The sequence below is a fragment of the Chiroxiphia lanceolata genome, chromosome 3 (genome assembly GCF_009829145.1).
Source record: "Chiroxiphia lanceolata isolate bChiLan1 chromosome 3, bChiLan1.pri, whole genome shotgun sequence".
NCBI classification, from domain to species: domain Eukaryota; kingdom Metazoa; phylum Chordata; class Aves; order Passeriformes; family Pipridae; genus Chiroxiphia; species Chiroxiphia lanceolata.
In genome coordinates, this window is record NC_045639.1 from 113365098 (window position 1) to 113386885 (window position 21788).

General features: G+C 39.3%; 1 protein-coding gene across 9 annotated transcripts in view; it reads right to left on the reverse strand.

Moving 5' to 3' along the window:
- The window catches only part of PKHD1 (PKHD1 ciliary IPT domain containing fibrocystin/polyductin), a 258573-nt gene that overhangs the window by 64994 nt on the left and 171791 nt on the right, over window positions 1–21788 (reverse strand). For 7 of the 9 annotated variants that reach the window (XM_032683659.1, XM_032683658.1, XM_032683661.1 and 4 more), the window contains 7 exons: window positions 16715–16828; window positions 16000–16087; window positions 12504–12658; window positions 10427–10579; window positions 9072–9950; window positions 7610–7772; window positions 5452–5612 (listed from right to left, as the gene is read on the reverse strand). In XM_032683659.1, the coding sequence (XP_032539550.1) occupies window positions 5452–5612; window positions 7610–7772; window positions 9072–9950; window positions 10427–10579; window positions 12504–12658; window positions 16000–16087; window positions 16715–16828 (1713 nt within the window). The remainder of the gene's footprint in view (window positions 1–5451; window positions 5613–7609; window positions 7773–9071; window positions 9951–10426; window positions 10580–12503; window positions 12659–15999; window positions 16088–16714; window positions 16829–21788) is intronic. The other 2 variants (XR_004356231.1, XR_004356232.1) reach the window with 1 other exon arrangement.

Here is a 21788-nt window from a genome sequence, read left to right on the forward strand (position 1 = left end):
ACTGTTCATACCAAAATCTGACACTTTATCTTATTTCTGATGAAACCAACAAACTTCTGCATATTCATTTAGGACCTTTAACTTCAATGTTATGTGACCTTTCAAACAGTTTTTTGTAATAGTTGTTGATATAAAATGTTAAATACCTGTGTGAGATGCTTCAGACAAGCATTTACATATGAAATACTTTTTCTTTTATGATCTAGAAAATTTACTGATCACCTCTAGAGAGATGCAAGACTATTGAGCAACTTCACAGCTTTGGATTTGTCTAGATTGAAAAGGACACAAAAAACCCCCCATAATCTCAGCCATCTGAGATAAAAAGTTCAACTACCCACAACACACTAATCCTCTCACCAACAGATTCGCACTAAAGCTGAGTCAATCTTTTTAAAAGTAAAACATTCCTTCATATTTTTTTAAGAATAACTGGGGGAAAGATTGGGGTTTTTTTGTTTAAAATCACAAGCAGAATTTAAATGTTCTGTAAAGTTCCAAAAAATAGTCCAGACAGGTTTTTCTTTATAAAAAATAGTATGTAAAATACACTTTTGGATGGTCCTAGTCAATGCAACTGTACTCTTCAGCTTGCCTGAACAGGGTGGGGTGCTTTTAGGTTCAGAGTCTGGCTGGTTTGGGGCATCAAATTGCTTTAATTCAATGACTGATCGTGGGCAAGTCACAGATTCTCTTCTCTGCCTGGGCAAATAGCATTGAAATATATGTCTATCCCACAGGGATATCAGGCATTACAGACATAAAAATCACTTATATTTCTACTGTATCCAAAGAACTTACAAGGAGGTGTCAGGTTTGACTAGTGTAGAGTAGAAAATAAATGCAATTATTCACAGGGAATGCAAGGAGCACGTTAACAACAGGAAGAACAAATTACATGATAGCTACACCCTACAGCTCAGAACTTCATAATCCCTCAGTACATTAGAACTGGAGAGGATCTGAAGGAGGGCCACAAAGATGATTAAAGGGCTGAGGACCTGTGAGGAAAGGCTGAGGGAGTTCCTTCTGTTCTCCCTGGAGGAGACAAGGCTCAGGGTAGATCCCATCCCAGTATTCCAGTATTTAAAGGGAAGCTGCAAAGAGGATGAAGGGTTTCTTTGCACTAGTAGACACATGGAGAAGACAAGGGGCAACAAGTACTATTTGCACCAGGAAAGGTCTTGCCTCAATATAGCAAATAACTTTTCTTTTACAGTGAGAACAACCACTGGATATTGTAGACACCTCATCCCTGGAAGTGTTCAAGGCTGGGCTGGATGGGCCTCTGAGCAACCTGGTCTAGTGGAAGGTTGGAAGTCTAGTGGAAGGCCTATGGCAGGGGGTTGGAACTGAGTGAGTTTTAAGGTCTCTTTCAATCCAAACTATTCTATGACTATGATTCATTGGAACAACCTCCCCAGGGATGTGGCAGAGTCTCCATCAGTGGAGGTTTTCAAGATGCAGTCAGACAGGGTGGTAGATAATTTCTCTTTCCCACATAAATGTGGACCAGATGAGTTCTTGAGGTCCCTTACAGACTGGTCTGTTCTATGATTCTTTGATTATTCAGCCCTAATTGCTTTAAAAAATGCCTAGAATGTATCTGCCAGCAGGAAGAAAAGTTATGTCTGCAGGCTCTAGACTAAAACTTGAAAGGCTTGGTTTCATCTCTCAGATGCTGTGAAGTACTCACCTAATTTCTGCCTTTAATGGGTCAATCCCTCTTTGCACACTAGAGAGGAGATTAGTGAACTCTAGTGGAAGGTGTCCCTGCCCTTGGCAGGGGGGATGGAATGAGATGAGCTTTAAGGTCCCTTCCAACCCAAACCATTATATTATTCTATGGCTCTATGATGACAGTGGAGGCAATGGAAGTGGGAACAGATGGATTTTCTACCAGCCTCTTGTCCTCAGCTACATTTCCACCAAGGGAAGACAAAGAACTTCAATGTCTCTTGTCAGATTACAGATGTGAGGAACTATGATAACAGAGTCTTATAAATATTGCAGATAACAAGCAAATGGCTGAACCTTTAACTACACAATGATTGTGGTATCAGCTCTCCTTTGTGGAGTAGGAGTTTTAACCTGGACACAAAATCAGTAGAATACACAAACTGTTCACTTATCCTTAATTCCTCAGCAAGACACACTCATGTTTGTAGCTCATTCTGCTGTATAGCTTATGATTCTGGTATTTCCTGTACCGTGGAACCATTTAGTGCTCCAGGCTTGGCCCCAAGCTCTTTTGTAAAAGGTTTAGTATAGACATGAGTTTTAAGAGAAAAACATTTTGTCATCCAAAAATGGCAGCTCAAAGAGATTAAAATAATTACAAATTCATGTTAAACTCATTAAATTGTTTTGGATAATTTGAAAAATGGTATTTTGAAAGTTCCTCATAAATGATTTAGGAAGGAGGGTGTTGGAAAACATTTAATTCTAAACTTTTGCAGCATTGTATTTAAAAGAAAAAAAAAGAGCAAAAAGTACTAATTATGCTTTGTTTGACTCAAACTCACTTTTGTTGTTGGTCCTTTTTTCTTTCAGTAGGAATAATAATAGCAACAAAAATCTTGGATCTGTTCCCTCCTGTTTTGTTTTCTTTATGGATTCTGTGGTTCATCCAGAAAACTAAAAATTCAGTTTGACATGACCAACTCTTCTTCTACAGAAAGCCACAATAAAAAAACCTGCTCAACGAGCAAAGAGCTGATGCAGCAGGTAAAAGATCAGGAACACAGAAAAACAAAGTAAAAAAAAAAGAGATATACAAATTATATATTACATAAATTCTATATTGATTGCATCTTCAATAAAAGACATCATGTGAATTCAGGAGCATTGATATCATTCTGAATGATCCCCTGTGCCCTAGTTATGGTTCTCATGTATTCCTGATTCTGATGAAATATCTTTCTGGTTTTTGCCTCCCTGAAGTGTATTGAGTGTTTTGGTTTGCTTCCCTGGAGTGATCAGAATACCTAGAAATGGCTGAGGGACACTAACTTCAAGCTGCTACTCCAAACTGGAAGTTTAAAATTAATATATATATATATATATATATATATATATATGTGTGTGTGTGTGTGTATCATAGAATCATAGAATGGTTTGGTTTGGAAGTGACCTTAAAGATTTTGTAGTTCCAACCCCCTTGGCAGGAAGGTCCCTTCCAATTCAAACCATTTTATGATTTTATGATTCTATAAACTCACCATCTTCACTGGCCTTTTAGCATTGTCACACCAAGGGGGAATCTGGCCCCACAGAATCACAGAATCATTAAGGTTGGAAAAGACCTCCAAGATTATCAAACCCAGCCTTTGAACGAACACCATCATGCTCATTAAACCGTACCTCTAAGTGCCACATCTACTTGAGTTTTTTGGATGGCTCCAGGGATGGTGATTTCACAACTGCCCTAGACAGCCCATTCCAATGCCTGAACACCCTTTCTGGGAAGAAATTGTTCCTAATATCCAACCTGAACTTCCACTGGTGAAATTCGAGGCCATTTCCCCTTGACTTACCACTAGTTTCCTGGGAGAAGAGGCTGGCCCCCACCTCATTACAACCTCCTGTCAGAAGTTGTAGAGAGTGAGAAGATTTCCCCTGAGCCTCCCTTTCTCCAGACTGAAGAACCCCAGCTCCTTCACCTGCTCCTCATAGGACTTGTGTTCCAGAACCTTCCCCAGCTCCATTGCCCTTCTCTGGACACACTCCAGCATCTCAATGTCTTGTAGTGAGGGGCCCAAAACTGAACACAGGACTTGAGAGGGGGTGTCACCAGTGTTGAGCACAGAAGGAGGATGATTTCCCTGGTCCTGCTGGCAAAAGACCAGTGGGAGCAGGAAAGCTGAGCTTTTTCTCCAGTTTGTCTAGTGTGGGAGCCTGCTTTTCTCGGTGCTGCAACTTTCAAGAAGGAGGAGGAGGGGTTAGAGAAGGGAAGAAGACGATCATGAATTCACCTTCTCATCAAGCTGTGCCTCTCCAAATGTCAACCTCGAGATGAAAGGAACCTCAGGTCAGAATGAGAAACACAGAGGAATTTAACACACAATTGTGAAGGGAGGGGGGAAAAGTCCCCATTTAGATTTGGGCAGCAAGTAGAAAACAAGGCAATTTTGTTATAGCCTCAGAGGCAGGAGGCATTTACCATATGCTGTTGCCTCCATTACACAAGGAGATAAACCCTGTGGAGTGCAGGTTGCATTGTCAGTGCACTTTAAATGGTGGGGATTCCTCGCACGCCTGTGATTGTGTGCCAGGATGTGCTAAAAATGGTGGCAGTCTGAATAAAACCCAGGTTCTGTATGCAAATGTATGCATTAATATGCAGGTGCTAAGTGGTAATAGTGCTAGGGCATTAGTGCTTGCATGTAATTCATAATTAGGGTGGAAAAGGTACAGTAAAAATCAGTGTTTGCATCTAGACAACACATTAATCAACCCTGTAAGCAGCCAGCCAGAGCGGGATCCTTGGAGGAAAAACCTTACACATCAGACATTTTATTTAAAGATTAAAGTTCTTCTTGTGTTTAATCAGTTTTAGAGTGGGAAGGGAAACAGGATTAATTAGAGTCCCTTCCATCAGCCTCCCATACTGTTGGAGTCACAAACGATGCTCCTCTTCAGCAAAATGGCTGCCAGGAGCAGCAGGCACAGGAAACTTTAATTGTAATTAAAGAGTTTATTTGGAATCAGAGAGCAGAGTTTTAATCAGGATGAGAATGGAGCCTTGCTGTGTGAACCTTCAGAAAGTGGTTACTGAGCAGAATGGGCCTTTTTAAACCAGAGAGAGGGGTCTTTAAACTTCTGGATTGGGTTTTCAACTTGATTATCTCCTCAGTGGGATATGGATGGAAATCCTGGCTGGGCCAGCTATTGGTATTATTTTGCAGTAACATAGCGTTTCCACGGCATATGTCCCTTAGTGCTCTCAGAGGACTTTGCAAGGGGCAGATAGAATCATCGAATCATGGAATGGTTTGGGTTGGAAGGGACCTTAAAGACCATCTCATTCCAAACCCCCTGTCATGTGCAGGGACACCTTCCACTAAACCAGATTCCAACCTAGTCTTGAACACTTCCAGGGATGAGGCAGCCACAGCTTTTTGGGCAACCTGTGCCAAGGCCTCACCACCCTCACAGGGAAGAAATTCTGTCTAACATCTAATCTAGCAAATTTAACCCTAAAGGGGCTGAGGATTCCCAGTGACGTGATTCTGGAAGAAGGCACTGGTGGACACAGAGCTGCACGCTGAGTCATCCCAGACTTCCACCGTGTAATTCACCACACCCATCCTGGAGAGGGACCACACAAGCTGGGACCAGCATCATCTCAACCTCAGCCATAGATCTCAGTGAAAGCCTGAGGTAATTGACGTCTTACGGGTTAAACGTCTGCCTGACTTTGCAAACACTCCAGTCAGCACAGGCACTTACCAGCTTGTGAGTAGAACTGTGTCCATTCAAATTCTGACTTTGGGAACACGGAAACAGGCGGTTCTAGGTCCAGGATGCTTCCATCCAAATCCTTGAAAAGGGCCTTCCTTGAGCCTTTGCATTTCTTTTCAGGGAACACGGTGTCTTCAGAGGTTTGTACACTGATAGGCAAGAAAGGTAATGTTATTTTTAATGGCTTGAAACAGCCAGAAAAGCCTATAAATTTCTATGTAGGTCCTTAAAGACTGGTTTCCACACAGGGATATACCTGCAACAGGAGAGGTTTATTGAGGGTAACTCACCTCACCTGACACATATATAGGACAGCTGAAATGAATCATGTCCTAAATAAGGGTCTATATTGACTCAAGAAGGAGATTAGTGTCTTGTTTACATTACATGCCTAAATTTTGGATCACTGAAGTGTAGTGAGCTGAATCACATATTGAGAATGTAAAGTGCCTTTAACTGCATTTTGTCTAAAGGTTTAACACAGCTTAAAGGAACTAGTTAACTGGACATCTCACTCCCATGACAGAATTCAATAAGATACAATGCCTTGTAAATTAGTAAAGTCCATGGAAACATTTTCAGCTTGCTGCAGGGATTCACATCAAAACTTGAAGAAAATTTAAAATTTCTTGGTCTTGGGTTGGGAAAACCCAGTTACTGATACCTTGAATGCAGCAAAGAGATATAGGCAGAGATCTTCAGTAATGGCAGAGGAACAAAAAAGGCCAACTCCCCCAGTCAGCCCAGCTCAAAAGAGGTGGAGAACAAACACAGCTCCTCTGATCCTGACAGCTGTTCAGTTCTTGACCATCTCTCAGAAGCTCCAGAATTTCTGCTGGTTAGGTATACCAGTGAGACAAGACAAATATGTAATGGATTTGCTGTATTCCCTGATGTTTCTATTTCCTCTCCTGCTCCAAGGCAGTGCTCACCTTCTCTTTGACAGTACATATCCATCAAGGTATCCCTTCAGGATGCTGAAGCAGAACAATTGCAGCTACAGCCTGGAACAAGCTCAGCAATTGCAAAGGTAGTATAAATAAATACATGCAAATATTGCATGAGGAGCACTGAGAGGTGTAATCACCCTCAGAGGTTCAGTAGACTACTAAGGAGGCATTCAGTAATCCACATGCATTCATCACATTTGAAAAACCACCAGCTCTCACACTGGATTCAGCAACTCACTAATAGCGTAATATTGTGGGATGGATACAAGAGTGGAACATAATGGGAGCTGACAAGCTGGACAGGGCTCAGAAATCTACACGCAAACTAATGCCCAGAGCAAAAAGTAAAAATATAGAATAAAGTAAAAAATTCTGGCAGAAGGCTGGAGGGGCTCTAAACATAGCAGTGTGGGACACCTCCAATTATTTTTGACTGGCAAGTGGAGTCCACACTGGAAATTTTTTGCTACTTCAAGGCTTTCCTGACATAGCCTCTGTATCGTGTTGGGTGATTGTAATAAATAAATAGGCATGTGGTTTCCACTGGATGGGGTATGTTTAAACCACTGCAACCAGCAGTGACTTAAGATTAGAGAGGAAGCTCTCCCCTCTCTCCTCCAGACTCCTCCACATACAGACAATATTCTCCCTGGGCAAGAGCAGTTCTGGAAATCATTTGACATCTCACAGCCTGCCTAGTGCTGATCAACATTTCTGATGTGATCTGCAGGCACAAATCAAGCTCTGCTTCCCTGACCAAAAGGACATTCCCTGTCTCAGGGTTTTTTTGCTGGGGGTCCTGACATTTTCTGCAGCCTGAGGCCGAGAAGTCAGAGATGCTCAGGAGGGAGGTTTAAGAAATGGGATATGTGAGGCTTGTTTTGCTATACAAATGTCAAGAAAAGGGGAAATCCAAGAGGATTGGTCTGGAGATGCACCTTGATGGAATATGAACCTCACATTTTAAAAGATTGCCTTAAACTAAATTTGGGTTGTTTTTTGGGGTTGTTTTTTCCATTTCTCTTTTTTCTGGATATGAGTTTTTGTGTTAATGTTTGTTTGATATCTGAGTTCATTCATTTTTCTCAGAAAGGAGCAGTACAAGAGCAGAGATGAGCGGAGGGTAGTTCCAAAATTGTATGTGTTTTTTTATGCTCAAACTATTGAAAAATGTAGTTTAGAATGAAGCCTATTACCTTGTTGGATGAAAGTAGAACTTGTCCTTCTCATTGACATGTAACATCCTTGATGTCTGAGCCGTGATGAGAGGCATGATGCCTAAATGATCAGCATTGGACATGATGCAAACATCCCTGTCTTCACTGTAGCAGCTCTTTGTAAAACCAGTAAAGGTGACTTCTACCAGGGATTAAGAGAAGATCAAGCAAGAAAAACTGTTTGAAAGAGTGCCAGAACTAGAGATAAGAAAGGGGTTTTTTCTATGATGTTATCTATATTAAATTGTTCCCATACATATCTATACAAGTTATTTTTAAATCAGGCTAATAGAATTGTTCATAGATCTTCATGTGTCTTTAGAATGTTCCATAGTCAAGTTATATCTTAAGTTGACACAAACCAAAACATGCCCATAGGAAATGAAATCAAAGAAAATAGTAACTGACAAAGAAAAGAATAATCAAGAACGATTATTACATTTTCATTTGAATCAGTAAGAAACAGTTTAATGACAACATGCCTTGCATGGTTTTTCCACTTGCCAGAGTTTAATACAAGATGAGCTGGGTCTGACGAAACTTGCTTGGCTCTGGCACTGAACTCTCGTGCTACAAAATCCATATTTGGCCATCAGCTTTCTGTGGGACTCTGAGGACGTCTGCCTCTATCTCTCTTATTCTTCAGTAAAAAGAGGATAATGAATTTCCTTGCAAAAATAAGTAGCAGTGAGGAATAAAGATATGAAAAACAGTGATGTATTTAGATCCCATCACTGCAACCAGCTAACCAGCTTCTGTTACATGTAAATATTACTCTGGGGACTGAAAAATTCACTTGAAGTGAAGATACTGGATACATAACTGACTTTCAACCCTCTTGTGCAATCCCTTATATCAATAAAGGTCACAACTGTTTCTGTGCAGCTGTAGTTATTATGTTCTACGAAAATTCTATACAAAGTGGGATATTCACTTCCCAGACTTGATGTCTTTATTCAGATAGAGGTAACTATAGATCAGAGATGAATCGATTGGAAAAGCAGCACAGAAGGCAGGTATGTTTGAGGTAAAATATATACATCAGCACAGGACATAATTATCATAGAATCACAGAATGGTTTGGGTTAGAAGAGATCTTAAAGCTCATCTCAATTCAACACCCTGCCATGTGCAGGGACACCTTCCACTATCCCAGATTGCTCCAAGCCCCGTCCAACCTGGTCTTGAACACTTCCAGGGATGGGCCAGCCACAGTTTCTCTGGGCAACAATTATACTGCAGTAGATTCAGAAAGTGAAAAATACCCAATGATATTTTCTGTTAAACTGTATCAAATTGTAAAAATCTGTTGTCAATACCACTGAGGCTCCAATTTCTCCACCATGCCCATTTGTGGGAGTGTAAGGCTGCAATTTCAACGGGAAAAATGGAAGGAAAAACAGTGACAGAATAGTCTGGCCAGTGGACATGTAACACCAACCTTTCAGCTTCATGAGTCCCAGAACTTTTGGACAATGCCCAGTTTTGTGCCAAGGGTTCTCTGGCCTTCGGCTGGGAACAGTGGTAAACGTAGGCCATAAAATCCCAACACGGCCTCTCAGCGGGGAGCATGGGGGTCGATCCTTGGCTGTTGGATCAGCTGAGCGAGGCTGGATCCTGTCTCTGAGGCAGTCAAAAGTTGAGCTTGTGGCAACAAACACCAACTTTCTAAGTTCTATGAATCTTCTCCCCGTGTGGCATTGCCTGGCAGAGAGACAGTGCACCACTGGCATGAGACCCACGGTGTTGTCCACCAGCACCATGTTTTCCATGATGACACTGCTTCCAAGGTGAAACATGACACCATAGTCATAATTCTTATAGGATAGAAAACCTGTGATTCTAGTGCAGGTCTGAAATCCATCTTCCTGGTACAGATGAACACCATGGAGATTTGAATGTGCCACATTTTCACTACAATATTCTCCATCTAGTGAACACTCTTGGCCCCTGATATGGAAGCCAATTCTTTCAGAACCTGCCACAGCATTGCCACAGAGGGAGGTACCAATGGCAAGGTTCACCTTGATTCCAGCAACCCAGTGCAATAAACCCGCTGGCTGCCTGCTCAGAATAACAAGGTTCCTGATGAGAGAGTGTTTTTTTCCTTCCAAATCAATGCCAGGTCCGACTGTATTGAACACCATGTTATCCTGCAACAAGATCCCACTGCTCATGATTGCTTTAATGCCAATTCCACAGCTGCCATTAATGCTGGATGACACCACCGACGACTCTTGGGATGTATTCCTGAATTCAATGGCAGAAAGCTGAGGAGGCCCAAAGTTCAAAAATTCAATATTTAAAAGTTGAAGGACACCTGCAGTGAGATTAAACATAGCGAAATAAAAGCTTAAAAGACTACCTAAGAACTGGTAAGAAGGGGAAGCATTTTAACAGCACTCAGACTTATAATAACAGATACTTTCTCAGTGTGTTGTATTAATTGGTAATTGTTCATAAATACATACAAAGTCATAGTAAAACCCAACAAAACACAGAGCAACCCCTCCTAAAATATGTTCCATATTTATGAGTTATTAGTAGTATTAGTTTATATTTAGCATTAGTTAGTTTATATTATTATGTATGTAATATATAATAATATAGAGAGTATTGTATATAATAATATATTTTATATATTATGATATCTAGTATATCATATTATTTAGTATCAGTTTCATACTTTGTGACAGTCACTGTTTGCTTAGAATTCCAGAGCACATGTTGTTGCACTGCACTTTCTTGGGCAGAATTGGACAGTCTGGTTGCTCGGGACAAGTGAATCTCCACTACCTTCAAACTCTGTCCCACTGGAGCCTGTGAAATGTCCCACCATCATCCTCCCAGCACAAGGCACATCTGACTTGATCTGTATATTCCGTGTTAGGAGTCCAACCTCCGCAGCCAAAGGGATGCGCCTCCCGTCTTCCGTGTCATGGGAACGCCCTGGGGATTGTCGGGAGAGAAAATGTGATAAGTGTCTATCATACCTATAAACCAGAGCTTTGAGGGACATAAAGCCTGACAGCTCATGCACAGCTCCTCTGTAGAATCTGCACTGACATTCAGGTGTGTTTTTTCCTCCAGCACAATCTACGTGCAGCAACATAAACCCAGAAAGGCCACCTGCCCATCAAATATTCACCGTGAGCTTATATTTTACCCAGATATATCATTTTTAGAAAAAGAAGGTACTAAACCTTTTCCCTGCGGTGTGTAGGTGCCAAACCAATGAACAGACTCACACTTCATTTTTTCAAATCTCTGTGTGCTGGAGTTACTCTTCAGCCCACTGCAGAGTTGATTTCTGTGAATTCTCCTTAGGATCAGAATAATGCCAATGTTAAAAAACTACTTGCTCGTGTGTGTTTTCTAAAAGTCTTTCCAAAGACTTTTTTCAGTGCCTTTCCAAATGAGACTTTTGCACAAGTTTATGCAGCTGTCTGACTTGCATTAATCTCAGGTGACTCTAGACATCTGCAGATATGATTTAGTTATCCAACCTGATTTTATGCACAATGGAGAGCAATAGGCAATTCTCAAGTGGAATTTGTTGTGTATTTTATACACCTGCTTTAGGGGTAGATGATATACAAGTGAGAAGGATGTATTTTATGTATTTTTCTTCTTAATTATCAAGGGAGCTGAGATTGACTAACTCATGTGTGAATATTTATTGTGAGTACCTCCATTTGCCCAGGTGAATCCCAGTATTTACCTTGCTCATCATTCTCCCCTGAGTCCTATTTTTTTTAGCTATATCTAACAATTGCTCAATGTGTATGCAATAATTTCACCTCATGATACATTTATTACATCTCCATTAGCTAAGAAAATAGATTAAGAACAATCCTCTGGCCACAGGACTGACTGACAGGTTTTGTCTTTCATGAAAAAAAAAGGAAAGGCCATGTATAAACTAATGGAAATAGAGTATAGTATTGCTATCCTTTGAACTGCATTTTTTGTTTGAAAAATGCAATTGTAATAAGAAACTGTGCCATGGAGGCTACTATTGACTAACACTGTGGATAATTGCAGAACAGGGCTCAGTTCCAAGTGAAGCTTTGATTACTGGTACAGCCATTTAAACACCAGACATTTTAAACATGATATTTCTGGACCTTTTTATCCATTATCCTAATTTCTGATCCTACAAGCTTGAATAAAATCAATTTGAAAAAATACTGCTACGCACAGGAAAAATTCTAGGTTTGGAGCTCTAGAATTTGACCTCTTAATAAAATGCTTTTCCTTTTGTTAAATAGATGGTAATAAATTTACTTTATTAGCTGAAATAAAAGTAAATATATTATCAACACTGCATCCCTTTTTCCAAGTAAATGTAGACCCCATGCAGTCTACATGAGAAATAGAGCTATATACAGATTTTATGTTTATTTACATATTAGATTAAGAGTACATTGGTTTCATGCCATGGAATTGATAAATTTTTGCACTTGAAACCCCATGAATCTAATTATTTTGAAATTTGAAAAACGAGTTTATTTTAAAAAGATTTTTCAGTTTTTGACATACCATTGTGCAAAAGGCCTAAACCCCTCCATTTCTTTTTCCTTTACAATATCATTTACTTTCTCTCTCTGTTAAGCAGCTCAACGAGAAGCACCAGAAAGGTTTCCCAGATGATTCAGCACTCAATGAATTCCATTCACAGAAATTCATGTTAGAATCAGCTATTCTGTGCAATCTTGAACATCACGTTTTCAGTAAGAAACAGTAAGAAAAAAAAAATCACATGGAGAAAGACATGAAGAAACCTCAAGCAAGTAGAATTGCCCTCAGTGAGATATGAAATGGAAAGTCAATGTTTCAGAAGAAAATTCAAATGGAAATTAAAATTCCTTACCAATGTGCCTGTGCAGAAGGTGTTCATGAATTCTTATACTATGACCATGGACTTCTTTAAGTGTAACTAATTCAGCTTGGTGGGCTTCATAGGAGGAGGAGGTGATCACAATATCTCCACCATGATCCCAATCTACTTCATCCTCCACAAAAATCCTGTAATGCCAAGATAAAAATTTAATGTCATTATGAGAGTTATGCTCACAGATGTCCTAAAAAATGAACAAGTTTTGCCCAGACAGATCTCAGAAAATAAAAATCCACAGGCTATGCTGGAGGAAAAAGCCCCTTCAGGGCTTTCTGCAAAAACAGATGTCTGAGATACGTGGGAGGAAATTAATCCTAAAACATCTATTTCACACCATTGATAACAACATGTACAGTTCCAGCACAGAATTTCAGGGCTCCGGTTGCCTCTCAAAGACACATCAGACCATTTTTGGTGCCATCAATAGTCTACAGAGCTGAAAGTCAGCTTTGGATTTAGACAACAACCATATGTAGGGTTGTGTGGGTGTGTGCACTTGGCATTGAAGCTTCCACTGGAGTTGGTTGGTGCAGTCAGCAGTGGGTGGAAGGAAATCAGCTCTCTGAATTGGGCACATTGAGCAGAATTTGATTCCCTAAGGAGGTACTCTTGATGTCTGAGACATTCCAGGATATCTAAGACTGCAACTGGTAGATGCGATAGGACTTGTTCATGGAGCATTCCTGGAGACACTGGTGCAAGCCATGAAGGGGACTTGAAGGCATCTCATATGAGCCCAAAGACATCTCACATAGGCCCAAAATCTCTGTTTAGGTACCCGAATTCTGCCCTTGGTAGCTGAATATCTTCTAGGCCCCAGCACCTGAAACTTTGCTGGCACTATTGGGAGCTGAAGTGCCTTTTTAAACATTGCACAGACACCTACATTTATCTGTTTTAACCTTGAACTGAAGATCTCCCTTTATACTCTAAGTTATATTCGTAGTTCAGGAGATTTTTAACCTTACATAAAGAAAATAAAAGCATTTAGTGAAAACAAAATGAATACTGATCAGTGTTTATCTATGTTTGATAAACACTTTGTCCTATTACAGGGTGAATGCTGCTGATGATCTAAACTCCTTGGGTAATTATTGGGAAAATTCTGACTGAATTCAGAGGATTCAGTGAACTCAGAGAATGCCCCACATGCAGTCAAGAGTGATAGAAGTGCAGAGAGAAAGAAAAGTCCTGAGGGGATATTGTCAAGTTTTTCCAGAATCTCTTTCCACAACTTCTTTCAAAGATGAGTAGGCTTCAGGTGAGTACTTCCAGTTTTCGGTGCCTGTGAGCATTCAGAGAAATCCACCAAAATTTGGGTTTCCTTTGTTGTTTAGAGAAAGCACGGGATATCTTCTGAAATAGCAGGAGAGTGCTGAGGTGACAGAGAGCTGTGTATTGTTCAAGGACAAATGCACCGGCAAAGAGGAAGCAAAACCACACAAAGTAAAAATAATTGTGGCATGTATTTGGGATTTTTGACAGTTCACGTGCAACCCATACTAGAAGCTGAATCTTAAATCCAGTCCCAGGCACACACTCCAATAATAATTTATATCTTGTGGAACCAAGTGTAACTCTTCTGACTCTTGTATTTCAAAGGAGTTTAATAAGTGGTAAGCAAAAGAAAATATGGTTTGTAAGAGATGTATGGTTCTTGTAAGAAAAAAGAAATCTAAGATTTAAATCTATTGAAATACTCATTTTAGTAAAAAAGTGATTTTCTTTTTTTTGTTTCCTCCTTCTTTTTGAAAGCATAAGTCCTTCCCTAACTCAAGTGCTGATTCATGCTGGAAACATATATACAGCAGCTTCTCTCTCTTCTTCAATAAAAAGCCACTTCCTCCATCTTTCATTTTCTTTCAGCTTTCATATTCTAGCACTGACTTGCCTATTTCCTGTATGTAACCACATTAATTCTTAGCTGGCTATCAGTAGGCTTTTAATGATAAATAGCTTTTTTTCCTTTGCTTCAAGAATTGAAACAACTCTTTGTGCTGTATTTAGAGTGTATGAATGAACTCCAAACACTTATATCTTAGCAGCTCATGATATTTCATATAAAACCTCTGGGCAGCAGCCCAAGTCCAGCCTGGATCCATTTCAGTGTTTAACTGGCAGACTTCAGTCAAGAATCTGCTTACTCTGAACTCTCATCTTAGTCAGGGGAAAAAATAAGAATTTCCAGAGGGTGATTCTAACATTGTGTGGTTTGAATCAGAGTCAGCAATGCATCAGCTGTACAGCAATCCTAAGCAATTAATCTACACTAAACACACAACTGAGTGCTAACAACACATGAATCCTACTGGTGAGCTCTTCGTGCTTCCACTGCCCAATTCTACAATCATTTTCCAAATAATTCCTTCCCTAAATGCTGATATTTCGCTGCTACCCAGACGGGAACTCTTCCAACAAGGCTTTGTAAGGTCGGACTGATAGATTTTCTTTTTTTTTGAATATCTGTCTCTCAGTTTAAAATGAAGCACTTGGAAGAAATACAGCAAAAGGGAATAGCAATTTTTTGCAACAGGGGGTCAGGAGTGAGAGCTTCAGGGAGAACTTCACAGGTGCCACCCCACCCGATGGTCAGTGTATGTACAGGAGAGATCCTTCTGCAGACAAGTTCTCAACTATTCACTAAATAAGTGTCTGTGGCAGCTCCACTTAACCTGCCCTGGGCGATAATTTGGGCCAAGCCTTCACACTGAAATCACAGGTAAGTGATGATGAAGATGAGTCTGCAGCAAGGGCTGTGGAAGTTTATGGATGGGCAGCACCAGGAGACAGAAAAAGTAGCATTTCAAAGCTATTTTTCCAAGGGTAAGTGAAAATTATTCTATACCTTGGGAGGCTCTGAGCCCAGACAGAAACCTTGCTCTGCAGGCTATACAGGCAGCTTTACATTCTTTCAGCCAATTAACATTAATTAAATATACAAAAAAACCCATTGACTCTAAGAGGAGAAATTAAGATGTTCATTCAGAAACCACCTGGTAAAGGATTGATATAACATGCTGAAGATCAGTGTTCATATCTCAGTTTTGCTTAGTTCAGAGATGAGATTTTAATGTAGGTCTCAAAACAAAATTAACATAATAATCCTCAAGATATTGGTCACTTTAGAATAAATCTTCTTATAAAAAGAAAGAGAAAGGAAGAGGGAGGGAGGGAGGAAGGAAGGAAGAAAGGAAATCTCAGCTTCATTCATCTCTAGAGTTTTGATTTCTTTCGAATTAAAATTAATCTGTGTTGGAAGGACCTTAAAGATCATCTAGCTTCAACCTACCCATCATGGCACAATTTTCTTGCAAGATGTAATATAGTTTTTCTTTTTCTACTTAGACATAGTTTAAACAGAGCCCATCACAAAACAAAAGAATAATACAACTCATAGGAACATTAACATAAGTCATAATAACATGAGCCAAAACTTAATATTTGAAAGCATATTGGGGCAAAATACCACCTTTCATTTCCAGGGGCAATGTTAGTTCCCAGATATGTCCAAGGTATCTTAGGATAAGCACTATAAATTTGCACCTGTCCATAAACCCCTGGAAAAAAGCAGAAGGAGGAGTTAAAAGGTCAAGGGAAAGACAGATTTGAGAAGAACTGAAGCAATAACTAAATATATGGAAACCTTTATATATATTAAAGTATGTTTCTGTATTTTATGAAAAGTGTAAAAACAGCACACAGCCTCCACTCAAAATACAAAGTGAACTAGCAATAAATCATTAATAAAGTAAAATGACCATCACATGTACAGGCAAGAAAGGGGATTGTACCACAGAAGTCTCATTGACTCAAATTAGAATTGCAGACAATGATATTCATCATTAAAAAAAAATTATCTAAGTAAACAAATTAAGTAAAAATTGAGGAATGAAAGATATAAAAAATTACTCAGCTATTATTAATCTTTCTTATCTGTGAAAACTCCTTTTTTTAATTTTTTTTTTTTTTGAGGAGGAAAGGACCCAAAATCAGAGCAAAAATTCAAAATATAAAAATTTTTCCTATAGATGACATATCTGAGAATATTAAATTACAGCTTAAAAAATGTGTGTACCTTTGTTAGATGTTTACCTGTACAATATAGTAACAGGCTCAACAGTGGCAGATTTGGCTATTCAGGCTAAGATAAGCTTCCTGTGGAAAGGAGAACTCAGGTTTCATACCAATATTCCCCGGGTGGACATTTATACCCTCCAGACGATCACAGTAAATCCCTTCAGATGCCCGAAGAAGGACCAGCAGCTTTAAATCCCTTTCTAGGGGATGTTGAAAAGAACCTGCAATAAAGACACAACAGCATCAATCCACCTCAGAGGCATCAGTGGTTTTTGTAATGCTGAAAATGGGGGAATTAGGGGGGACATCTGTGTAAATCCAATTTTCAACAAACATCTAAATGGCTGAATTAGCATTTTCTTTCTCAGCCTGTTTTTACCTTTTTGCTCCTTTACAAATTCACCAGTTCCCAGGTAATTTGTGTGGTAAGGATGGGAAAAAATGTTTTTTCCCAGACCAATGGAAGGACTGAGGGAAAAGAGCAGGGGAGAAGAAGATGCCCAAGAAGTTTTGGTGTGTGCGATGGTGATAATTCTGTACAGGAAATTGTATTCCAACTTTACCTTCATTTATTTCACCAAGGGTAGTTTACAGTTTCAGAAGAAAATGGCCTAGCACTGAACAGATACTAAGGAGGAAAAAGTAGGACAGTTTTTGCCCTGGAGAAATGTATGCGGAGTCCAGTAAAGGAGTTCAGCGTTCCTTTAAAATTAGAGATTAAATCAATTATGCAACAGAAAACTGCAGCAGATGTAGAACTAAAAAATATATACATATCTGTACAAAATTAGCTGGCCTGTCATGTTCTTTTAATATTTAAAAATTACTAGTTTGGAAAAGAGAGCTGATTTTGTATCCTAAAGAAACACTTTGCTTTAAGAGCATTTTTTTTTATTTAAGTGAAATCAATAAAACAATTCATTGTTCTCCACCAGCGTCTGAGTGATATCTGAGGATATTTAAATTTTCTGTGCAGCTTTTAAATGGGTAAAAGGCAAAGAGTACAAGACTTGCATGCTCCCCATCTAATATATCTCACACAAGCGATCTCGTGTTTCTCTGGGCACATGGAGGGGATTATCTTACAGTGTCCATCGTCCAGCCAAACCATCTTTGACTTTCTTGTTTAAACTCCCAAAACTGTGGTGTGAAGAGGAGAAAATCGGGAATTGGGCTGTATCCAAATATGCTTTCACAAAACAGAACTAAGTGATACACACTTTGGCCACTGATGCCCGAGGTTAAACAAATACCCACCTAGAGCAGCAGCAGAGTTATGGAGACACTTGTGTCTATTTTTGTACGCAGGGTGATTGTTTTCCTGCTTCACCCTCACAGCAAGTTGTGATTTAAAATATTCATCCTGAGCATACCTTTGCCAATCCTCAGGTCATCCATACCCCATGAGACAAAGTATTAGCTACACTGAAACCAAAAAAAGGCTCAACAAAAATGTTTGGAGACTTTTACATCAATCTTACCATGTTATTCACGATTACAGCTTCCTAATTATGATGATGCTCCCTTAAAGTGAGGGATTAATATTAATTATAATTATAAATTGCTGTTGGTGGTTTTATTGGTTTTATTACTTTACTTCTGGTTACAAAACATTTACTATTCTAGTTAAGTTGGTTAAAACCAGCTGTGTAATATATCCAATTCTCAGCTCAATTTTAATACCATTTTTAAATAGACTTCCAGACCTAACAATCACGTTAAAAGGATTGGAAATTGGAGTTCTATAGGACTGAACAGGAAGTTATTATTCCCTTAAAAGAATCACATCTACATTTAGTTATTTTTTTTTTTTTCAGTCCAAAAAAGCAAATATGTTAAGGAATGTTACCCTTGTCAAAAAAATAAGCACATCAACCAAAAATGTAATCAGAGTGAGAAAAAAAAGAAAATAAAAAAGGGAAGATAATATTCACAGAAATGTTTTAGTTTCTGGAAACTGTAAATGGTAAATGACACAAAAGAACACAGGAGTGGTCCATTAGTAGAAAAATTAGACTTATTTTAAGTATATTTAGAACAAAAATAGTCTTAATACTTGCTTATTATCATTAATAGTTCCATGGTTTTAAATCAATGGATTTCAGTAACCTGAATGCAAGTGCTACCAAAGGGTTTACCCAGAAATTCATTGGACTATGAAGGAGGACTCTTCAGTAAGTTTGGGATCAATCTTGATGTCTCAGAGCCCTTGAAGAAAGCTAATATTGTGCCAATATTTCAAACAAAGATAAAAGTGAGAGCCCCAGGTAATTACAGGCCTGTCAACTTGACACTGATTCTAGGGGAAAAATAAATAAAAATGGAATGTCCAACTCTGAGCACCATTAATAAATCATTAAAGGTGGATGATATAATTAATGCCAATCAACCTGCTTTTGTAGAAAAAAGGGCCTGTGAAACTTCCTTGTTATCGCCTTCTAATGAGATTACAGGTTTAGTTGATAAAGATAATAGCTTTGATATAGTTTAATTGGCTTCTCCAAGGCACTTGGCTTAGTAACACAAAACTTTGTGATTAACACACTACACTGGTACAGTACAAACATGGCACACACTAAATTACAGGCTGAGTGACTGGAATGGGGACAAGGAATCAAACAGGTCTGGTCTTGCAAGCCCTGTGGCATATGACATTTTATTAGTCACCCAGAGTAGTGTGAAGATACTGAAAGTAAGCAGAGAGGCTGACACAAATTGGAGGAGAAGAAAAGAAAAATAAAGAGGTGGGACAGTAAATCACGAATAAGTTGAAAGTGAAGAATTAGGAAAGAAAGTGAAGAATGCTATAAGCGACCCTGCTTGAGTAGGGAGTTTGGACCAGATGACCCACAATTGTCCCTTCCAAACTTAATCATTCTGTGATTCTGTGGCATTCAAAATAACAAGGCAACAGGTCTTGATCTCTCTTTGGATGGACAGAGAACAAAGAAAACAAAGGGAAAAGCTGAGTAAGGTCTCAGATACACACTTTGGCTTAGTCTAAATTCAACCCTACAGACTGGCTTATGAAAATGAGGATATGAAAACAGCAGCTATGTCAGTTTACTCATAGGGAAATCCAAAATAATAAATCCAAAATAATTGAGTCACTGGTGCTGGATAAGTTTTATAACCTTACAAAGTAACTGGCATATGAAATCATGTAACAAGTAGCTTTCTTGAAACTACCAAGTTGCCATTAACACGGGAATCGTGATCTCTGTAACACATCAGTGAAGGATCTGGGTTTTAAGTGCCCATCTTTGAATTTTGGACATGAAAACTTCAGGTTTCCTGTCCCCCTTTGCTGTGGTGAATGGGTCCTACATAAGACCATATCAAACTGTTGAGTTACCCATCCTGCATACGGGATGCACGGAGCTGTATCCCGCTTCAGGTCCTACTACAACTGGAAGGCTCAACAATTTGATGAGCAACTTGGTTGATCAGAAGGTGAGATAATAAGGTACTGCTGGCAGAGAATGAGAAAATAGGTAATTGCAATGTGGAAATTACTATAAGCTGGTGGAAATGTCTAGTGAGATCTGCAGAAAAGGTCAAGAGACAGTGAAGACAGTGCCAGGCCTTCCTCAAACATATATTCTTCCAATTGCACTACACAGTGCAAAAAATTCCACAAACATATATAATAATCCTATGTTAGGAAACAACCTGTGGTGTTGATAAAGTCACCATTGATTCCATACTTTCCTGAAGTGTGAGGTGCATCTGCCTGGATTGCAGCACAGATCTGTTTGCACAATGGTTGCAGCTGGTTCCTAACCCTTAATCGGGTCTAACATCTGGAGAGGAGAAAACTTACTGTGTGAAAATATGTGGGAAAAAAGAAGGAGAACAGAAATAGAATTTTTTTTTTCTGTCCAGATTTTCACTTATTCTGGACTGCAGTCTGGATCTAATTTGCTGTTGAGTTTCAAAAGCATTTTCCGTTGTTTTTGTATTTCAGTTTTATTCCAGATGTTCTTCCTGACAGATTTTTGCTGTATTGTTTTTTTTTGTTTGTTTGTTTTTTTCATAGCAAAACCCATTTGATTCTTCCCTAGAATAGTGGATGTTTCCTCCCTTTTAGCCTTCTCTTTTTTTCACAACATAACGCTCTGTAACAGCTGTTGTACATAAGAGCAAGGAAATCTCTGAGATAAGATCTCCTCCCTCCCATTGGCAGATAGGCTTTGCTAAGTATCTTGCTGTGACCATCTCCAATACCAGCTCTCTGTTTCCTGAATCCAAAATTTCTTGGACACTATGCACCCAGCTATTTTGAAAACTGTGACATACTGTCACCAGGAAGTGTGAAGAGATTTTACTCATGGTCAATACACAGCTGGATAGTCACCTACTGTTTGTTCTTCTGGAACTTCCTTCGGTCAGGTGTTCAGCCTGCATTCTGCAAAGAAGCCTGGAAAAGTATCCTGAAAACAAGGAGACCTCACTTGGTCACCTCTTACAAGTAGTTCTGTCCAATAAAAAGGAAAATTCAGAGACAGTAAACTGTGGAGTAGGAACCAGTAGCAGCCAGAAGTGGGAGATGAATGTCCAAGGAATAAGCAGTGAGATGCATAGGATGGCATCTGAGAGTCCCAGTGCACTCCAAATCCTCTCTGTGAGGATACCACAGGGATCAATGAAAGAACAGTGGCTTTTTAAGCAGAAGCTGGAGGCTTCTGCTGCTGGAACATCTGAGTGTGCCCAAAATTACAGAAAATCCTTATAGTTTGGCAAGTGAACCATTATTTCCCGGGAGATTCACATACCTACATTTAATTTTCTTGATACAGATGTTTCCAATGGAGATTTGCTCCAGATACATGTCTGAAACAGTCCCACTGACTGCAGGGGCTCCACTGGCTGTGTTGGTTAGATCACTACTGGAACAGCAGCTCACATGATGTTGTCCACATGTTACATCTAAATTTGTGTGTCCTAAACTTGTGAATCAAATCCCTTCCCTAGATGATATGATCAGTTAAAAGAAACCAAGTTGACTTGGAAAGGGTAAAAGCCAAAATCCCAGAGGCTGAGCTATTAATTTAAGGGGATTCAGATGATGCAATCAGCTTTTCAAACAACTTTTTTTTTTTATCAGAGATGAAAAATTGCTTTCAACACACCAGCAGTGTTCCATCTTCATACAAGCTGAACAGCTGTGCAGGGGTGATA